The sequence below is a fragment of the Castor canadensis genome, chromosome X (assembly GCF_047511655.1).
Source record: "Castor canadensis chromosome X, mCasCan1.hap1v2, whole genome shotgun sequence".
NCBI lineage: Eukaryota > Metazoa > Chordata > Mammalia > Rodentia > Castoridae > Castor > Castor canadensis.
The window spans coordinates 3,011,291-3,031,209 of NC_133405.1; the positions used below are offsets into that span (position 1 = coordinate 3,011,291).

General features: G+C 44.4%; 1 protein-coding gene across 1 annotated transcript; it reads right to left on the reverse strand.

The window, feature by feature from the left end:
* Positions 1–366: 366 nt before the first annotated feature.
* Positions 367–1,753, reverse strand: LOC141419834 (melanoma-associated antigen 8-like). Its single transcript, XM_074063597.1, has 2 exons — positions 1,704–1,753; positions 367–1,396 (listed from the first exon to the last, which is right to left on the reverse strand). Exons 1-2 carry the CDS (start codon positions 1,751–1,753, stop codon positions 367–369), a joined length of 1,080 nt encoding a protein of 359 aa, XP_073919698.1.
* Between the last annotated feature and the right edge of the window lie 18,166 nt (positions 1,754–19,919).

Sequence of the window (19,919 nt, forward strand, 5' to 3'; positions counted from 1 at the left end):
CATGTACAAACTCAGATTCTTAACTACCTAAATCTTCACTTTAAAAGGAACAACGTTTAAAAATACCAGAAAGAGGGGAGAAATGACCCAAGCATTGCATGCACATATGAATAATAAAAAAATAAAAATTAAAGAAAATAAATAAAAATACCAGAAAGAAAAGAAGATGAAGTTCCAAGTTACCCTTATAAAACAGGAAAAGAAAGATGCTTTAATTTCTGTCATCCCCACATAGTGTTTCCACTACCTAAAACAATGACTGCCATGTTCAAATACAGTGAAGCATCTTCCTCAGACTTCACTGAGGATAGGAGAAGCTTCTGTATTGACCATGGCCGCAGCACCCTTCGCTGTTGCAATTCTGTCCTAGATTCCCTCATCTTCACTTCTCAAAGCCTCCACATACAGGGATGGGTAGGATCTGGGATCACTCCCATTGACATGGGCCAAAAACCGCAGGATTTTCATCCTGCTGGTTTCAGCATAGGCCCTTGGGCCCCACAGGAACTCATAGGTAGCAGGATTACTGTTGGGCACCAGCCGGTGCACCAGGTACTGCTCCTGCACAAAATCTTCAGAAATGAGCCTCCTGGGATTGCTAGAGATATAGCGTCCCCTCCCAGCAAACACTCCCATCACTCTCAGCACTTCCCACATAACCTCCTCAGAGGCACGGTTGCCCTCCACAAAGATGATGCCCAGGACAATTATCAGCAGGCCCGTCTTGGGCATGCCCTGGATATCACTCAGCAACCCATCATATGTGAGCCCCAGGGCAGTGACAAGGACATAGGAGTGGTTGGTGGTGTTCACTTCCTTCACAGCAATGCCGAAGACCAATTGCAGGCACTCAGAGGCTCTCCTGAAGATCGAGGGGAAGTAATTTTGGTAATTTCTGATGACACGAGCCTGAATTTCTGCCTGGGTGGTTGGTTTCTTCATTTGATACTTCAGGAGCAGGAAGTGCACCAAATCAGCTAATTTTTCATTTAATGCACTTTGCAGCAAAGACTCAGGGTCTCCCTGGTGGTGTTGGTGGAACCTTTCCCTTCCCTGGCTTCTGGAGCCCTGATTGACTTGGCTGCCTGGACTGGACAACAAGGCAATGGGGGGAGAGGAGGCTCTCTGAGGACTCTGGGGATCATGTGGTATCCCACCATCAGGCATCTCTCTTGGGGTGACTGGGACCAGAGCAGTGGAGGAGAAGGAGGTGGTGGCAGTGGCCTCCTCTTCAGCCACAGGGCCCTGCACACCCGCCAGGCCCGGTGCCTCTCTTTTAGTCTGAGAGCCTCCCTCAAGTTTGGATTGCTTGCTCTTCTGACCATGAGACATCATGATTTCCTTGGGGACAGCAGGCAGGAGGGTGGTCTGGAGTTCAGTGATGGGACTTGCAGGTCTGGGGGAGAGAAGGAGCATGAGTGGCCTCAGCTGAGAACTGCATCCTTGTCACCTCTCACAGAGCCCTATTACATGTCTTCTCTTTAAGTGGTGCTCTAGGGGCACACAGGCTCTTGTATTCCTGGTGGGCCTGTCACCTGAGTGCCTGAGGGAGGAACTGAGATGATTCCTCAGGGTGTAGCAGTGGCTCACAGAGTGTGAGGCTCTGTGGCTTCTAGTAAGGCAAGCAAGGATGGGCAATGTGGGGCCCCTGTGTTCTGGGGTGGGTGGGGGCTCTTGGTACACATTCAGGATATATATCTCACCTTGACCCTGACCCTGTCTGGGCCTGGTCTCCTCTGTAACCTGAGGACATTGCCTCATACAAATCCTTCGCATGTTACATGGTCCTTGGAGTTCATATAAGAGGCACTGAAGTTGCCCTCCCTTCCTCAGGCTACAGGGACAAGACTGGGCCCCTAGTCCTACAGGAGGGGTGGGATGGACTCTGTGAGCTCCCCACTATTCTGGAGTGGATGGTCTCTGTGCTCACTCTGGGTCCTCAACTCTCCCCTGGCAGAACCTGAATCATAGCCTTCTGCTGGACTGAGGTGAATTCTCAGAACAAGGGCCCACCTTCCTGAGATGGAACCAAAGGCAAGGAAGGGGTCTCAAATGCGGCTACACCTGCCCAGGGGTGACAGCCAGAAGTGGTCAAATTCTTTTTGGCCGTGTGGATGGGGGAGGCTTGGTTTTCATCTTGATAAATGGCAAGATCTGGAACTCCCCTCTGATTTCCTGAGACCACCTTCCTTAAGCCAAAGCCCTTTTCTGTGAGACAATAGAAGAGGAAGTGAGGGGAGGCCAATCCACCCAAGGTCCCTATATTTTCCCATAGCTGACAGAAGGTGAAGATTGGGAATGGGGACACATGTGTTTGGATGAGAGAGTTCCCTCTTTCCTAACCTTGACTCTTGGAGAAGCTGGGATCCTCCTCTGATGACCTGAGTTCAGTCACCTCTTATCAGATCTTCACGTCCTTGAGACCAATGACCTAGGAATAAGAGCATGCCTTCAGCCCGACAGCATTGTCCAGGATTGTAGGGGCTGACAGTAGGTGCAGGGAAGATTTCTGTGGGCCCCCTGTCTGTGCTCTGGTGTAGGCATGCTTTCAGTTCTCCCTTAGGTCCTCACCTTGACTCTTGTAAGTCATGGAATTCCTGTGTCTTCTGACCAATGGGGCTCCCTGGGCTGACCTGATGTCACTCTCTCAGGTCAAGTTCCTCACCTCGCCAGGCACCAGTGGCTCACGGAGACCCTATCTCGAAAAAACCCATCACACAAAAAAGGGCTGGCAGAGTGGCTCAATCAGTAAGATCACCTGTGTAGCAAGCATGAGGTTTTGAGTTCAAACCCCTGTGAGCCTCACCTCCCTGAGAGCCTCAGGCCTTTCAGGAGAAGTGAGCAAGAGCCATATCCTGCTTCACCCTCCTGGGTTCTTCAAGGATGACAACAGGACTTGGGCTCCATCTCTGCTAAGATGGACTTTCCCTGAGTTCTGTGGTATCATCTTACCTGCTCTTCCTCATCCCTATCCCATTCAAGATAAGCTGACATCTTCCCTTTTTGACCCAAACAACCTCTCAAGAGTCCTCACTTTCCTACCCATGGTAGATGTGATCACACCACTTGGGACCTCTCAGGGATGACCACAGGGATAGCCAGCTTCTGTGGAATTCCTTCTTTCTGGGCTGGAGACAGCTATAGTCTTCATGAAAGGTCCATACCTTGGATCTTCAGATCCTGGGACTCTTCCTTCTACTGAAAATGTCACTACTAGGACCAAGGTGCTCACTTCTTCTCACCACTAACCACTTAACAGAAATGAGAACAAGCAACATTCAACCACCTTGCCCAGGGCCCCAGGGATCAAAACATGGGCAGTCAGGCTCCGTAAGTTCCCTGCTTTGGGGGTGTGGGATACATTCACACCTTCAGTCCTTACTGAAGCCCTCACCTTGACTCTTGGCAGATCTTGTACACTTCCCTCTGCTGACCAATTGTAGAATCCTCTGCTTTCCTAATGGCTCCTCTCACCCCAGGACCTCACCTCTCTGAGACCTGTGAGACAAAAGGGAGGATGCAGCTCATCTGGACACCTCTGCAGGGATTTCCCAAGGCTGACAGACCATAGTTGATGGAATGGGCAGGTTAGACCTGGGGACACGTGTGTTTGGTGAGGGGCTTCCCTCTTCCTCTGACTCCTGGCAGATCCTGGACACCTCCCTCTGCTGATCTGGCTTGACTCCCTCTGATGTTCTGGTGACTCCTCTCTCTAGCACCTCGCCTCTCTGAGACCTGTGAAACAGATGGGAGGATGCAGCTCATCTGGACACCCCTGAAGGGGTGTCCCAAGGCTGACAGAAGTAGCAGGGTTCAGTGTCCCTCTCTTGCCCAGTGTCCTCAAGGTTTGCATACTTACTCCTCATGAGGCCTGGGCCTTGTCTCCTGCTGACCTGCACATGCATCTTGCAGGCCAAGGCCACCATCTCCCTGACCCCCACCCCAACCCTGAACAGGAAGGCAAGGGAGGCATCTTTTCCCCCAAAGTCCTGCTTGGAGCCACCCTGGAGTGACAGGAAGAGAATGTTTCCCACAACTTGGATCAGGGGTCTTCTTGGTCCTCCCTGAAGGTCTTGCTGATCACAGGCCACACTCCTCAGATCAAGACCTACTCCTCCCTGACACGCCAGAGGCAGAAGTGAAGGTGCTTTGCATCTGGCCTCTCTGCCCATGGTTGAAGGGATGGTGGAGGTCCCCTGTGGTCCAGAGTGAAAGGTTCTTCATTATTCCCTTGGATTCTTCCCCTTTACTCCAGGCAGGAGCACCACATTCTGATGACCTGAGTCCTCCTCCCTCAGATTGCAGATTTGGATTGCAGGACATGACTCAGTCTGAAAGCAGGGGCAGGGTTGAAACCAAAGTGTCCTGGCCTCTGCAGTTGTACCTCATGTCTCAGCTTGACTTCTGAGAGGACCTGGGTTCCTCCCTCCCTATGCTGAGGTTTCTACTACCCCCTAACTTCTCTCAGTCCCAGATGCAGAAGTCAGAAATCACCTGTCTGGTCACACTGTGCATGAGTTCTTCAAGCACTCCTAAAAAGTATGGGAGCTGGGCCCTTCCAGGTTAAACTCAGTCCTTCCTAAGTTCTCACCTTGACTTCCAGCAGTGGCTGGCCCCTCACTGCTCACCTGACACTCTGCTCCTTCTACCAAACCCCTAACCTCTCAGATCCAGATCCAGAAGTCAGGAATCACCTGTCTGGTCACTGAATGGAATGCCCCAGGGCTCACAGGGTAATCTCAGTCCTTCCTAAATCCTTATCTTAACTTACAGTTCTTCCCTCTTCTGAGGCTATTCATTTACTATTTATTCTCTCTGTGTGTGCTGGAGTTTGAACTCAGCACCTCACACTTGCTAGACAGGCACGCTACCACTTGAGCCATGCCCTCAGACATTTTTTGCTTTAGTTATATTATAATTTAGGTAGGATCTGGCTTTCTTGCCCCAAGGAGGGCCTCAGATCCTGATCCATATGTACTTGGGACAACATCTCAGGGACATAACACCCAGCTTATTTGTTGAGATGGGGACTCCCTAACTTTTTGCTCAGTCTGGCCTCAAACCTGTCCTCCTGATCTCTGCCTCCTGAATAGATGAGATTACAGAAGCTAGCCACCACACCCAGAAACTCCTACAAAACCCCTAACCTCTCTGAGACCAGAATGCAGAGGTCAGGAATCACCTGCCTCATCACCTTACATGGGGCCTTCCAGGGCTCACAGCAAGCGTAGGTCTGGATCCTTCCAGAGTAATCTCAGTCTTTCCTAATTCCTTACTTTGACTTCCAGCAGTGTCTTTGCCCTGACTCTGTTTATCTGAGGCTCTCCTCCTTCTACCCAACCTCTAATCTCTCCAGACTCAGATGTAGGGGCTGGTGGAGTAGCTCAAGTGGTAGAGGGCATGTCTAGTAAGCATGAGGCCCTGAGTTCAAACCTAGTACTGCCAAACAAAAGAAGACTCAGGTGTAGAAGTCATATATCACCTTCCTGGTCACCCTGCATGGTGCCTCCCTAGACTGACAGCAGGGGCAGGCTCTGTGGTATCCCCTTTGTCCTGGACTCTGAAGTCCTCTCCCTTATAATCTAGGCCTTGTCCTATGGTAGCAAGGCCCTCAGCTCTTTTCTGAACCCCAAGGCTGAAGTTAGGGGACCCCACATGTGGCCACAGTGCCTAAGTCATCCAGTACTAACAGTAGAGGCTTAATGGGATTTTGGAGGCCCCTCTATTTTCCCTCAGGATTCTCCTAGCAGAGATTGGACACCATCCTCTGCTAACTTCATTCTGCTTCCCTCAGTCCAAGGTTCTGACTCCCAGGGTTTCTGAAGGGAGAAGGAGGTGAGGAGGGGAGAAGTAGAGCACCTGCTGACTAGATGTTCCCCCCACTCTCCCCCTGTGTGCAGGGCTAATCGCAATGGTACAGTTGGATTATTTGGGGCCCCTATTTCTCAGGAAGGGGCTTCCTCTGTCCACCCTTAGCCCTTTCCTCCACCCCTCCCAAAACCCAGGTTTCTCTGAGCCTCCATAGAACAAGGCTGTGACTCCCAGGGTTCCCTGGTGAGAGGCAGAATGAGATGAGGAGATGGGAAGGGGGAAGGGGGGGAGAGATGTTGTGACTAAATTTCCCCCTCTCTCCACCATATTCAGGGCTGACAACAGAGTGAGAACAGAGACAGGGCTCGATTATTTGGGGACCCTTTATCTGGAGGAGGGGTTTTCTCTGTCCACCCTCAGCTCTTTCCTCATTTTCTCCCAGAGTCAGTCCAGGCCTCTGTTATTCTCAGACCAAGGCTGTGACTCCCAAGGTTCCCTGGGACTGAAGGGGGTGGGCACTTTTGTGACTAAACAGCCCCATGTGGTACAAGGGTGACAACAGAGGCAGGGCTGGTGTACTTGGGGACCCTCTATCTGGGAGTGGAGCTTTCTCTGTACGCCTTCAGCTCTACCCTGGAACCTTCCCAGAGCCCTGGCCTTTCTTCTCCACAGATCAAGACTGTGACTCCCAGGAATCCATGGGGAAGAAGGAGGGTTGGAGGAGGAGCAAGCAAGCTCCTAAGACTAGATGCCCCATGTGGTACAGGGAGACAAGAGAGGCAGGGTTGGATTGTCTTGGGAACTCTCTGAGGGAGGGGTTTACTCTGTCCACCCTCAGTTCGCTCCTCTATCCTTCCCAGAGGCCAGGTCTCTCCACAGACCAAGGCTATGACTCCCAGGATTCCCTGGGGCAAATGGAGAGGTAGATGTGCCCCTGTGTGAGACAGGGGTGACAACACAGGCAGGGCTGGATTATTTGGGAACCCTGTAATTTGGGGATGGATGTCCTCTGTCTGCCCTCAGCTCTCCCCTTGTTCCCTCCCAGAGCCTGGGCCTGTCCCCTCCTCAGACCAAAGCTGTGACTCCCAGGATTCTCTGGGGCTGAAGGAGGGGTGGGGGAGGGGTGAGCTCGCTCTTGTGACTAGACACCCCATACGGGACAGGGGTGACAAGAAGGACAGGGCTGGGTTATTTGGGGACCTTCTATCTGGGGGTGGGGTTTCCTCTGTCCGTCTTCAGTCCTCCCCTCCTTCCCTCCCAGAGCCCGGCCTGCTCCTCCTCACACCAATGCTGTGAATCCCAGGATTCCCTGGGGCAGGAGGAGGGGTGGGGGAGGGGCGAGCATGCTCCTGTGACTGGACACCCCCATGCGGGACATGGGTGACAAGAGGGACAGGGTTGGATTACCTGGGGACTCTCTATTCGGGGGTGGGGTTTCCTCTGTCTGTCTTCAGTCCTCCCCTCCAGAGCCTGGACCCGTCCCTCCTCACAGCAAAGCTGTGACCCCCAGGATTCCCTGGGGCAGGAGGAGGGGTGGGGGAGGGGCGAGCGAGCTCCCATGACTAGACACCCCCATGCGGGACATGGGTGACTAGCAGGACAGTGATGGATTACCTGGGGACTCTCTATTCGGGGGTGGGGTTTCCTCTGTCTGTCTTCAGTCCTCCCCTCCAGAGCCCGGACCGTCCCTCCTCACAGCAAAGCTGTGACTCCCAGGATTCCCTGGGGCAGGAGGAGGGGTGGGGGAAGGGCGAGTGAGCTCCAGTGACTAGACACCCCCATGCGGGACATGGGTGACAAGCAGGACAGGGTTGGATTACCTGGGGACTCTCTATTCGGGGGTGGGGTTTCCTCTGTCTGTCTTCAGTCCTCCCCTCCTTCCCTCCCAGAGCCCGGACCCGCTCCTCCTCACACCAAAGCTGTGAATCCCACGATTCCCTGGGGCAGGAAGGTGGGGGAAGGGGATGGGGGTGCTCGCCTGAGTAGACACCTCCATGTGGTATAGGAGTGACAACAGAGGCAAGGCTGGATTATTTGGGGACCCTAACTATGGGGGGGGATGTTTCTCTGTTCACCCTTAGTTCTGTCCTCCACACCTTATGGAACCTGGCCGTCTCTGCTCCGACGGACTTGAAGCACGGACCTATAACCAAGGTCTTACCTCCCTCTACCTCTGAGGCAGAAGTCCGGCAACGTCACATCCGGTGTGGTGCCCGGGGTCTCCCAGGGCTGACAGGAGGGGCGGAAGGGAATTCTCCCAAGACCCTCCACCCTCCCTCTTAGGGTCCCGGCTTTGGTTCCTGGCGGAGCCTGGACCCCTGTCCTGTACGGACCTCAGTTCGCTCTCCTCAGACTCCCAGACTCCCCTTAGGTGGCAGAGGGGTGAGGGGAGTGATCAGGGTAACCATAAGTGACCATGATGTCCAGGGCTAACCACAAGGATGGAGGTGGACTCTATGGTCCTCCTCTGAGGGATGGAGTGGCCACTCATTCCTTAGAGTCCTGACTTTGGTTCCTGGCACAGCCATCCTCTATTGACCTTAGCCCACTCCCCTCAGACTCCAAGATTCAGTCCTCTGAGGTGGCAGAAGAGTGAGGGGAGTGGTTAAGCTGCTATGCTGTCCATGGTCTTCCAGGGCTGACCACAGGGTGGAGATGGAATCTGTAGCTCCTGGCAGAACATGGCTTCCTTCCCATCCTTGGCTAAATTAAGTGCACCCATCACACTCAGGCTCTGATACGCAGTGCCCGAAGGCCAAAAGGTAGGAGGGAAGGGACATACTTACAAATGTGTACCAGTGGGTCTGGGGACATGGGTAAAGTGGTAGAGCACCTGCCAAGCAAGTGCAAGTCCCTGAGATCAAACTCCAGTATGGCCAGCTAACCCCCTCTCCAAAACATGTCGAGTGTAGTGCAGGGATGACAATGGGTGCAAGGGGGTTATTGGGGGACCCTATATCTGTGGTACTTCCCCTATCCCCCTTCAGCTCTTACCTTGACCCCTCACAGACCCCAGCCCTCTCTGCTGTGGAGACCTAAAGTGGGGACCTCTGACCAAGACCCTCACTTGTCTCCACCTCTGAGGCTGAAGTCAGCGCATGTCACATCCAGCTATGTGCCTGGCACTTTCCAGGGATGACAAGAGAGGTGGAATGGGATTCTATTGCCCTTGCCTTCATCCTGAATCCCTACAGGGCTTGGGCCATTCCCTCTGTTCACCTGAGGACTTGCTATTTTACCAAGTTTTTAAGCTCCTTCAGACCCAGCTGTAGAAGTCGGGAAACATTTGCCTGGGCATCTTGCATGCAGCTTCCCATGGTTGACAGCAGAAGCAAGCCTGGACTTTCTCTGTCCTGGGTTCAAGAGTCCTTTCAGTCCTCACCTTGACTCCTGCCAGGAGCTAGGCCTCCTCTTTATGCCAACCTGAGAATACACCCTTTGTTCAGATCCCAGTACTGGAAGCCAGGAAAACATCACTTGTGTCCATAGGGAAATGAGGTCTACCATGGCTGACAGAAAGTGTCATGGTGGGATCACTTCTGTTCTGTATTACAGGATTGCCTTTGTCCTTCCTCAGAGTCCTCACCTTGACTTTTACCAAAGTCTTGACTCTTACCAAGGCTTTGTCTCTTATCTTGATGCTTCTCTGGGGTCTACCTGAGTATTCCCTTGCCAGACCAAGGGCTACACTGTCCCAAATCCCTTAAGGCAGAATTGGACTTATATATAGGTCAAGAACTGTGCTGTTGAGAACAGTTAGAGTGGTTAGCTTGACAATTCTGTCTAGAGTTTCTTGGTGCTGTCAACAGGCATAAAGATGGATTCTTTGAAGCTCTTATGTTCCAGGGTGAGTGGATCCCTTGGTCCTCGTTCCTGAGGGTCTTCATCTTGATTTCTTGCTTCTTGACTAAATGATCCCTGGAATATGTCCTCTCCCTGCCACATCTGAGCATTTGTCCAACTGCATCCCAGTGGAAAATAACCTCAGGCTAGGCAAGCAGTAGTGTCCATGATAGATGATGGACAGTCATATTTGTGGTATTGTCTTATAACATTCAAATCTATTTTGCATGTATATTTTGTACAATTTTATTTAACATATGGTTTATGCCTTTTGCTTTAGTAATTAATCATATTTTGCAAAAATGTCTATTTTATGAATATTTTCAAAGAACTTAAGAGTATTCAATAAACACTATTGTGTCCTAAAAAACAAAACAAAACAAACAAAAAACCCCTTTGGCCCATTTCACATCTGCTCACATTTTATTGAATAAAGCAAACCACACAGCCTAATCTTAAAAAGATCTGTGGAAATGTATTCCCAGCACGTGCCTGGGAAGACCTGGAATTATTTGAACTAAAGCACTCATGACTACCACATAGGCTGAGAGCACATTTGGGAAACAACATGAAAGAATTGTATTTCTTATCCAAACCTGCAATTTTTCTATCCAGCTCTGGTATATCATGTTCAAAATGTTCTCTTCATTTGTAAATATATGTGGTGTATATGTGTATATATGTATTCATCCTTCTTTTGCTACTCAAATAAGAATATTCCATAAAAACTATTCTGTCTTTAAACAAAAGAACTGGTACTTGTTACTTTTAATATTAGGATTCATTAATAGCAAATGGGGATTTCGCTGCAAAAATTCTACAGATGTGTATAGGGTACTTCGAATAAGTTCACTCCCTTCTTACTCCCCCTCCTACCTCCACCTTTTTCAAACACTGGTGGGTCTCATTATGTTATCTTCATATGTATACATATATATGTATATATATATAATTTAGTTTTCAACAGTGTTATGTATTTCATTATTTCTGTATCTGTCTTATTTCCTTCCTTCTACTAACTTATGTTTAATACACTATTCATTCCCTAGCCTCTTGAGTTGCTTGGATGTTTTAAATATATCTTATATTCCACTACATTTAAGGTTATACATTTCCTTTTGAGTATTGCTTGAGTTGCATTACATTAACATAGTTACTATTATACAACTTTATGTGTATTGTTTGAATTTTTATAAGTTGAATGCATTACTCTATCAATCATATTACTATTTTTTTTCATTTTTCTTTTATTATTCATATGTGCATACAAGGCTTGGTTCATTTCTCCCCCCTGCCCCCACCCCCTCCCTTACCACCCACTCTACCCCCTCCTTCTCCCCCCCACCCCCTCAATACCCAGCAGAAACTATTTTGCCCTTATTTCTAATTTTGTTGTAGAGAGAGTATAAGCCATAATAGGAAGGAACAAGGGTTTTTGCTGGTTGAGATAAGGATAGCTATACAGGGCATTGACTCACATTGATTTCCTGTGCGTGGGTGTTACCTTCTAGGTTAATTCTTTTTGATCTAACCTTTTCTCTAGTACCTGTTCCCCTTTTCCTATTGGCCTCAGTTGCTTTAAGATATCTGCTTTAGTTTCTCTGCATTAAGGGCAACAAATGCTAGCTAGTTTTTTAGGTGTCTTACCTATCCTCACCCCTCCCTTGTGTGCTCTCGCTTTTATCATGTGCTCATAGTCCAATCCCATTGTTGTGTTTGCCCTTGATCTAATGTCCACATATGAGGGAGAACATACGATTTTTGGTTTTTTGAGCCAGGCTAACCTCACTCAGAATGATGTTCTCCAATTCCATCCATTTACCAGCGAATGATAACATTTCGTTCTTCTTCATGGCTGCATAAAATTCCATTGTGTATAGATACCACATTTTCTTAATCCATTCGTCAGTGCTGGGGCATCTTGGCTGTTTCCATAACTTGGCTATTGTGAATAGTGCCGCAATAAACATGGATGTGCAGGTGCCTCTGGAGTAACAGTCTTTTGGGTATATCCCCAAGAGTGGTATTGCTGGATCAAATGGTAGATCGATGTCTAGCTTTTTAAGTAGCCTCCAAATTTTTTTCCAGAGTGGTTGTACTAGTCTACATTCCCACCAACAGTGTAAGAGGGTTCCTTTTTCCCCGCATCCTCGCCAACACCTGTTGTTGGTGGTGTTGCTGATGATGGCTATTCTAACAGGGGTGAGGTGGAATCTTAGCGTGGTTTTAATTTGCATTTCCTTTATTGCTAGAGATGGTGAGCATTTTTTCATGTGTTTTCTGGCCATTTGAATTTCTTCTTTTGAGAAAGTTCTGTTTAGTTCACCTGCCCATTTCTTTATTGGTTCATTAGTTTTGGGAGAATTTAGTTTTTAAAGTTCCCTGTATATTCTGGTTATCAGTCCTTTGTCTGATGTATAGTTGGCAAATATTTTCTCCCACTCTGTGGGTGTTCTCTTCAGTTTAGAGACCATTTCTTTTGATGAACAGAAGCTTTTTAGTTTTATGAGGTCCCATTTATCTATGCTATCTCTTAGTTGCTGTGCTGCTGGGGTTTCATTGAGAAAGTTCTTACCTATACCTACTAACTCCAGAGTATTTCCTACTCTTTCTTGTATCAACTTAAGACTTTGGGGTCTGATATTAAGATCCTTGATCCATTTTGAGTTAATCTTGTCATATTACTATTTTTTCAACACGTGCTCAAATGAGGGGGATGTAAAGTGATTTTGAGAACACTGTGATGAGGATGAGAAATAATATCTCTTGGAGATTTTGGGGTCCAGGACCATTTTACTTTGTTTTAGTTTTGTTATTAGTTGTAGAAAAAACTTAGACATATTTAAATGCTGTTGACAGAATTGGGTTTATCACAGAAATGCAAATAAATTTAACAGTAGAAGGTCAATCAATATAATTGAACACTTGTAACAGTCAAGGATTGTCCAGGAAAATAAAAACCCCTTTAAATATTTATTGCAGTGAGGCTTAATGCAGGGGACTAGTTACATAAAGAATGGAGAAGCCAAGCAGAGGAGAGTTGGAGAACCCAATAATTAGCAATATGGGAAGTCAATCTCACTTTTAGACTGGAATGACAAAGAGAAGAGATTATGTTACCGGAGCATAGGTGTTGGGTTCAACAGAATCTGGAATCATGGTGGGCTAATCTTCTGGTGGCTAGAGTCATGGGGAATATGTAGCCATCAAAGAAGCCATCTGATGAAGAGGAAGGAGAAAAATTCTGGCTATTCTATCTTCTGGAGTTCATCTACTGTTGGTACATCAGCTGACTGAACCAAAATGGCAGTCAAATGTTAGTGAGCTTAGGAACTGCAACTTGTAATAGTGGAGAAGAGAGCAGGGGAATAGAGGGATGGATATGGCTAACTACATTAACAGACTGAGACAAATCTTGTCTAAATTCACATATAAACATAAATAATAAAAGTCAACACACATTCATAATAAAAAGAAATGCTGGTCTCAAAATATAAAATATATATTCATGAGTCCATGTTATATAAATAAATGAGTGAAGAAATAATGAAATGGGAAGAATAGACAAATCTTCTGTGCAGAAGATTTACAAATCATTTATGTAGACACTTCTTGCTCCTTACATGTGGATTGTGCCTAGTGACTTCCTTCCAAAGAATGTACACTGTGGAAAGGTAGGAAAAGAGTGACTTTATAGTAAGGAAGGTTTGAAAATTACTGCTTTGTCAGATGATTAACAGTGATAAAGCGTTGTTGATAGTATGTTTCTTTGGTATAATGTCATGAGAGTAACATTTAACTCTGGTCTTTCCCTCCCCATAATGCCAACCCATAATCCCTGTCTGCTCATAAAAAAATCACCATAAAGGTGTGCCCATGGTGGCACACGCCTGTGATCCCAGCACTTGGTAGGCTGAGTCAGCTGGCTCCCAAGTTCCAGGCCAATGTGCATTATATAGCCAGATTGTTTCAACGCCCCCATCATAAAAATTCCAAGAGGGGGCCTCCTATAATATACCTTATTAGTATTTCTAAAACTGTCAAGGAATGCTTATTACATTGCCACAGCCAAAAAGAGCCTAAGGAAATGTATTGGTTATATGTGTGGAATCTTGAACAGGATCCTGAAACATAGAACATTAGGTAAAACTTGGGAAATTTGAATAAATTGTGGACTTATGTTAATAACATTTTATCAATATTGGTTCATTAGTTGTGACAAATGTACCATACTAAAGTGTTAATAATGAGGGATAATGAATGTGGGACACATGGGAACACTCTGCACTGTCTTGGTAATTTTTCTTTAAATCTAAAACTACTGTATTCTCAAATAATGCTTATTAAAAGTAGAATAAAATATAGTCAACCTGATAAAGTATGCATATGAAAAAGTGTATAGCAAACATCATACTTATATGGGGAAGTATTGAAAACTTTTACTTTGCATTGGGAATTAGACAAGGATGCCTGTTATTACCATTGCTGTTCAATATTTTGATAGAAATACTGTCCATTGAGAGATTCCAAGATGGTGACTAGAGGAAGCAGAAAGCATGCTTCCTAAAGTAAAATCTTGGAGAGACGCTGGAGATACACCTTGCAGGAAAAACCATCAAGAAGAGGTAAAACTCCAACACCACCACACCCCCAGCCCATGCATAGCAACTCCACTCCACATTAAACAGAGAAACCAAAAGGCTCTCGTGTTGCCAGACACCAGCACCTGACCTGCTTGGGAGAAGCAGACCACCAGGTGAGCTAAGCAGCACACAGTACTGCCACAGACAACCCTGGGCCAAATCAGCATAGCCCCCTGGACAGACTGACCCCCACTCAGGGAAAAAAAGCAAACTGAATAATAAATAAGCAGCTGGAAAAAAAAGACACATAGCAAAGAGGGTGGGGTGCCCTGAGCACTGAAGGGAATGGAGGGAAAATCCCTCATGGAACTGTAAATAAACAAGCCAGCCAGAGAAGGCAGGAGAGGCGGCACACATCCAGCAACCAGGAGCGGGAAAGCTTGTAAAAGTGGCGGTGGGAGGAAAACTCCACAGGAGAGGGGGGAAGTGTCACTTCCCACGTGAACTGTAAATAAACATGCCGGCTGGAGTAAGTAGGTGTAGCGCCACCTCCTCCAGTGTGCTTGGAAAAGGGAAAGCTTGTAACAGTGGCAGTTGTGCCCAGGAGAACTCTAAATAAACAAAGCCTGTGGAGCTAGGTGAGTGTTAAGCTCATCCCTGAGATCTGCAATCAATAAAGCCTGCAGCAACAGCAGGCTGGCAGCAGCGGACAGGTGAGCCACAGTCTCAGATAGACATTCACAAAGCTGTCTCCAGACTCTTTTTTTTTCTCTTCCTTTGATAAGACAACAACCTAACTACACCTGCATGCTTACTGAAACTGTATTGCATCTGAACTTGGGATACTTTATTGTGTTTTTTTTTTTTTTTTTTTGCTTTTTTGGTTTTTTTCCTTTTATGAGACAATGACAGAACTACTTCTGAGACACCATCTCCAGGACTGGAGGCTGAGGGACTAACACTAAAATTATTAAGACTGAAACTTTATTGCATTTATACTTGAAGATTTTTTAAAATTTATTTTATTTTATTTTTTTAATTTATTCTTTTGAATTTTTTAAATTATTTAAAATTTTTATTTTATTTATTTATTTTTATCCTCTTTCTGTCTCTCTAATGCCTGTTTAGCTTACTGTTGATTAGTACACTATCTCTCCCTGTTTATGTATTCTACACGGTTTTTTGTTTTGTTTTGTTTTTTATACTTGTTTGTTTATTTGTTTTCCCTTTTTCTTTACCTTCTTTGCTTTCCCTCTCCCCTCACCCTTCCATTCTAAATATCACCATTGTTATTATTACAAGCTAGAAAATACTTAATTGCACACAGTACAGGGACAATAACAACACCAAGGGCAATGATGGGAAGACAGAAAAAAACAGGCAAACCAGTTTCCCCACAGCAAAAAGTTAGTACAGGAACCAGAGGGAAATGAAGAAAACAGATACTCAGATCCAGACTCCAACAAAATGAAGATAAACTATGCCAAAGAACCCAATGAAGCCCACGAGAATAATTTAAAAGAAGACATACTGCAAGTACTAAATGAGAATTTTATAGAGATGATACTGGATAGGGTCAACCAAAACGTACAGGAGACACTCAAGAAATTCCAAGACAACAAAAATAGAGAATTTGAGAAAGCCCAAGAAGAAATAAAAGAAACCATAGAAGCACTGCATAAACACCAAAGTGAAACAAAGAACACGATTAATAAAGAGATAAATGAACTCAGGGCGAAAATAGACAATATTAAAGAGGAAAAAACCCAGGATATGGAAAACCTCAGAAAAAAGAATGAAACAGAAATGCAAAACAAAATGGAAGGCCAATCCAGCAGAATAGAACAAGCAGAAGACAGAATCTCAGAACTTGAAGATGAAATGGTAATCAAAGGAAAAACAGAAGAACTATTAGCTAAACAACTCAAGACCTGTAAAAAGAAAATGCAAGAACTCACTGACTCCATCAAAAGACCAAACCTGAGAATCATGGGCATTGAAGAAGGAGAAGAGGTGCAAGCAAAGGGAATGCATAATATATTCAACAAAATAATTACAGAAAATTTCCCAAATCTAGAAAACTCTATGCCCATACAGATGCAAGAGACCTCCAGAACACCAAACAGACCAGACCAAAATAGAACTACCTCACTGCATATTATCATTAAAACAACAAATATAGAGACTCGAGAAAGAATATTGAAGGCTGTAAGAGAGAAAAAACAAACAAAATACAAAGGTAAACCCATCAAAATCACAGCAGACTTCTCAACAGAAACATTAAAAGCAAGAAGAGCATGGGGTGAGATCTTCCGGGCACTGAATGAAAATAACTTCAACCCCAGGATACTCTACCCAGCAAAACTATCATTCAAAATAGATGGAGCAATAAAAGTCTTCCATTATAGGCAGAAACTAAAACAATATGTGACCACAAAGCCACCACTACAAAAGATTCTTCAAGGGATTCTGAACACAGAAAGTGAGACTCAACATAACCATGAAAGGGCAAGCAGCACCAAAGTACAGGAAAAGAAAAAGCAAGAAAGTAGAGAGTAACCTCGATTTAGGTACACACAATAAAACCTTCAAACAGCTAAGACAACTAAATGACAAAAATACCTATCAGTACTAACACTTAATATTAATGGACTTAATTCCCTCTTCAAAAGGCACCATTTGATGAACTGGATTAAAAGGGAAGATCCAACAATTTGTTGCTTACAAGAAACCCATCTCACTGATGGAAATAAACATAGGCTTAGGATGAAAGGCTGAAAGAAGATTTACCAAGTCAATGGCCCCCCAAAACAGGCAGAAGTAGCAATACTTATCTGTGACAAAGTACACTTCAAACCTACATTGATCAAACGAGATAAAGAAGGACATTCCATACTAAGAAAAGGGGAAATAGACCAAAAGGAAATAACAATTATCAACCTATATGCACCCAACGTCAATGCACCCAATTTCATCAAACATACCCTGAAGGACCTAAAAGCATATATTAATTCCAACACAGTGGTTGTGGGAGACTTTAACACCTCATTATCATCAATAGATAGGTCATCCAAACAAAAAATCAATAAAGAAATCCAAGATCTAAAATATACAATAGATCAAATGGACCTAGATGATGTCTACAGAGCATTCCATCCAAATTCTACACAATATATATTCTCCTCAGCAGCCCATGAAACCTTCTCCAAAATAGATCATATCCTAGGGCACAAAGTGAGCCTCAGCAAATATAAGAAAATAGAAATTACACCATGCATTCTATCTGAACACAATGCAATAAAACTAGAACTCAACAACAAAAATAAAGACAAAAACCATGCAAACAGCTGGAAACTGAATAACTCATTGCTTAATGAACAATGGGTCATTGATGAAATAAAAGAGGAAATTAAAAGGTTCCTGGAAGTCAATGAAAATGAAAACACAACCTACTGGAACCTATGGGACACAGCAAAGGCAGTCCTGAGAGGAATGTTTATAGCCATGAATGCATATATTAAAAAGACTGATCACATATGAATAATAAAAGAAAAAGAAAAAAAAACTTGTATTACAAAAAAAAAAACTGAAAGATCTCAAATCAATGACCTAATGATACATCTCAAACTCCTAGAAAAACAAGAACAAGCAAATCCCAAAACAAATAGGAGAGAAATAATAACAATAAGAGCTGAAATCAATGAAATAGACACCAAAAAAACCATACAAAGAATTAATGAAATAAAACGTTGGTTCTTTGAAAAAATAAACAAGATCGACAGACCCCTGGCAAACCTGACTAAAATGAGAGAAAAAACCCAAATTAGTAGAATCAGGAATGCAAAAGGGGAGATAACAACAAACACCATGGAAGTCCAGGAACTCATCAGAGACTACTTTGAGAACCTATATTCAAATAAATTCAAAAATCTTAAAGAAATGGACAGATTTCTAGATACATATGATCATCCAAAACTGAACCAAGAGGATATTAATCACCTGAATAGATCTATAACACAAAATGAAAGTGAAGCAGCAATCAAGAGTCTCCCTAAAAAGAAAAGTCCAGGACCTGATGGATTTTTTGCTGAATTCTATCAGACTTTTAAAGAAGAACTGATACAAACCCTCCTTAAACTGTTCCACCAAATAGAAATAATACATTTTATGAAGCCAGTATTATACTTATCCCAAAACCAGGCAAAGACACCTCCAAAAAGGAGAACTACAGGCCAATCTCCTTAATGAACAATGATGCAAAAATCCTCAATAAAATAATGGCAAACCAAATTCAACAACACATCAAAAAGATCATTCACTGCGACCAAGTAGGCTTCATCCCAGGAATGCAGGGGTGGTTCAACATATGAAAGTCAATAAACGTAATAAACCACATTAACAGAAGCAAAGACAAAAACCACTTGATCATCTCAATAGATGCAGAAAAAGCCTTTGATAAGATCCAACATCATTTCATGATAAAAGCTCTAAGAAAACTAGGAATAGAAGGAAAGTACCTGAACACCATAAAAGCTATATATGACAAAGCTACAGCCAGTATTATACTTAATGGCGAAAAACTGAAACCATTCCCTCTACAATCAGGAAGGAGACAAGGATGCCCACTATCTCTACTCTTATTCAACATAGTACTTGAATTCCTAGCCAGAACAATTAGGCAAGAAGAAGGAATAAAAGGAATACAAATAGGTAAAGAAACTGTCAAAATATCCCTATTTGCAGATGATATGATCCTATATCTTAAAAACCCAAAAAACTCTACTCAAAAGCTCCTAGACACCATCAATAGCTACAGCAAGGTAGCAGGATATAAAATCAACACAGAAAAATCATTAGCATTTGTATACACTAATAATGAACAAACTGAGAAAGAATATATGAAAACAATTCCATTTACAATAGCCTCAAAAAAAATCAAATACTTAGGTGTAAACTGAACAAAGGATGTGAAAGACCTCTACAAGGAAAACTACACACTTCTGAAGAAAGAGAGTGAGGAAGACTATAGAAAGTGGAGAGATCTCCCATGCTCATGGATTGGTAGAATCAACATAGTAAAAATGTCGATACTCCCAAAAGTAATCTACATGTTTAATGCAATTCCCATCAAAATCCCAATGACATTCATCAAAGAAATTGAAAAATCTACCGTTAAATTTATATGGAAACACAAGAGGCCATGAATAGCCAAGGCAATATTCAGTCAAAAGAAGAATGCTGGAGGTATCACGATAGACTTCAAACTATATTACAAAGCAATAACAATAAAAACAGCATGGTACTGGCACAAAAACAGACATGAAGACCAGTGGAACAGAATTGAGGACCCAGATATGAAGCCACACAACTATAACCAACTTTGACAAAGGAGCTAAAAATATACGATGGAGAAATAGTAGCCTCTTCAACAAAAACTGATGGGAAAACTGGTTAGCAGTCTGCAAAAAACTGAAACTAGATCCATGTATATCACCCTATACCAGTATTAACTTAAAATGGGTAAGGACCTTAACATCAGACCCCAAACTCTAAAGTTGGTACAGGTAAGAGTAGGAAATACTCTGGAGTTAGTAGGTATAGGCAAGAACTTTCTCAATGGAACCCCAGCAGCTCAGCAACTAAGAGATAGCATAGATAAATGGGACTTCATAAAACTAAAAA

Coding starts and splice junctions, on each gene's coding strand:
- LOC141419834 (XM_074063597.1), bottom strand. CDS start 1,753: ATGTCCTCAGGTTACAGAGGAGACCAGGCCCAGACAGGGTCAGGGTCA. Junction 1,397..1,703: donor CAGACAGGGTCAGGGTCAAG/GTGAGATATATA, acceptor TCTCTCCCCCAG/ACCTGCAAGTCCCATCACTG.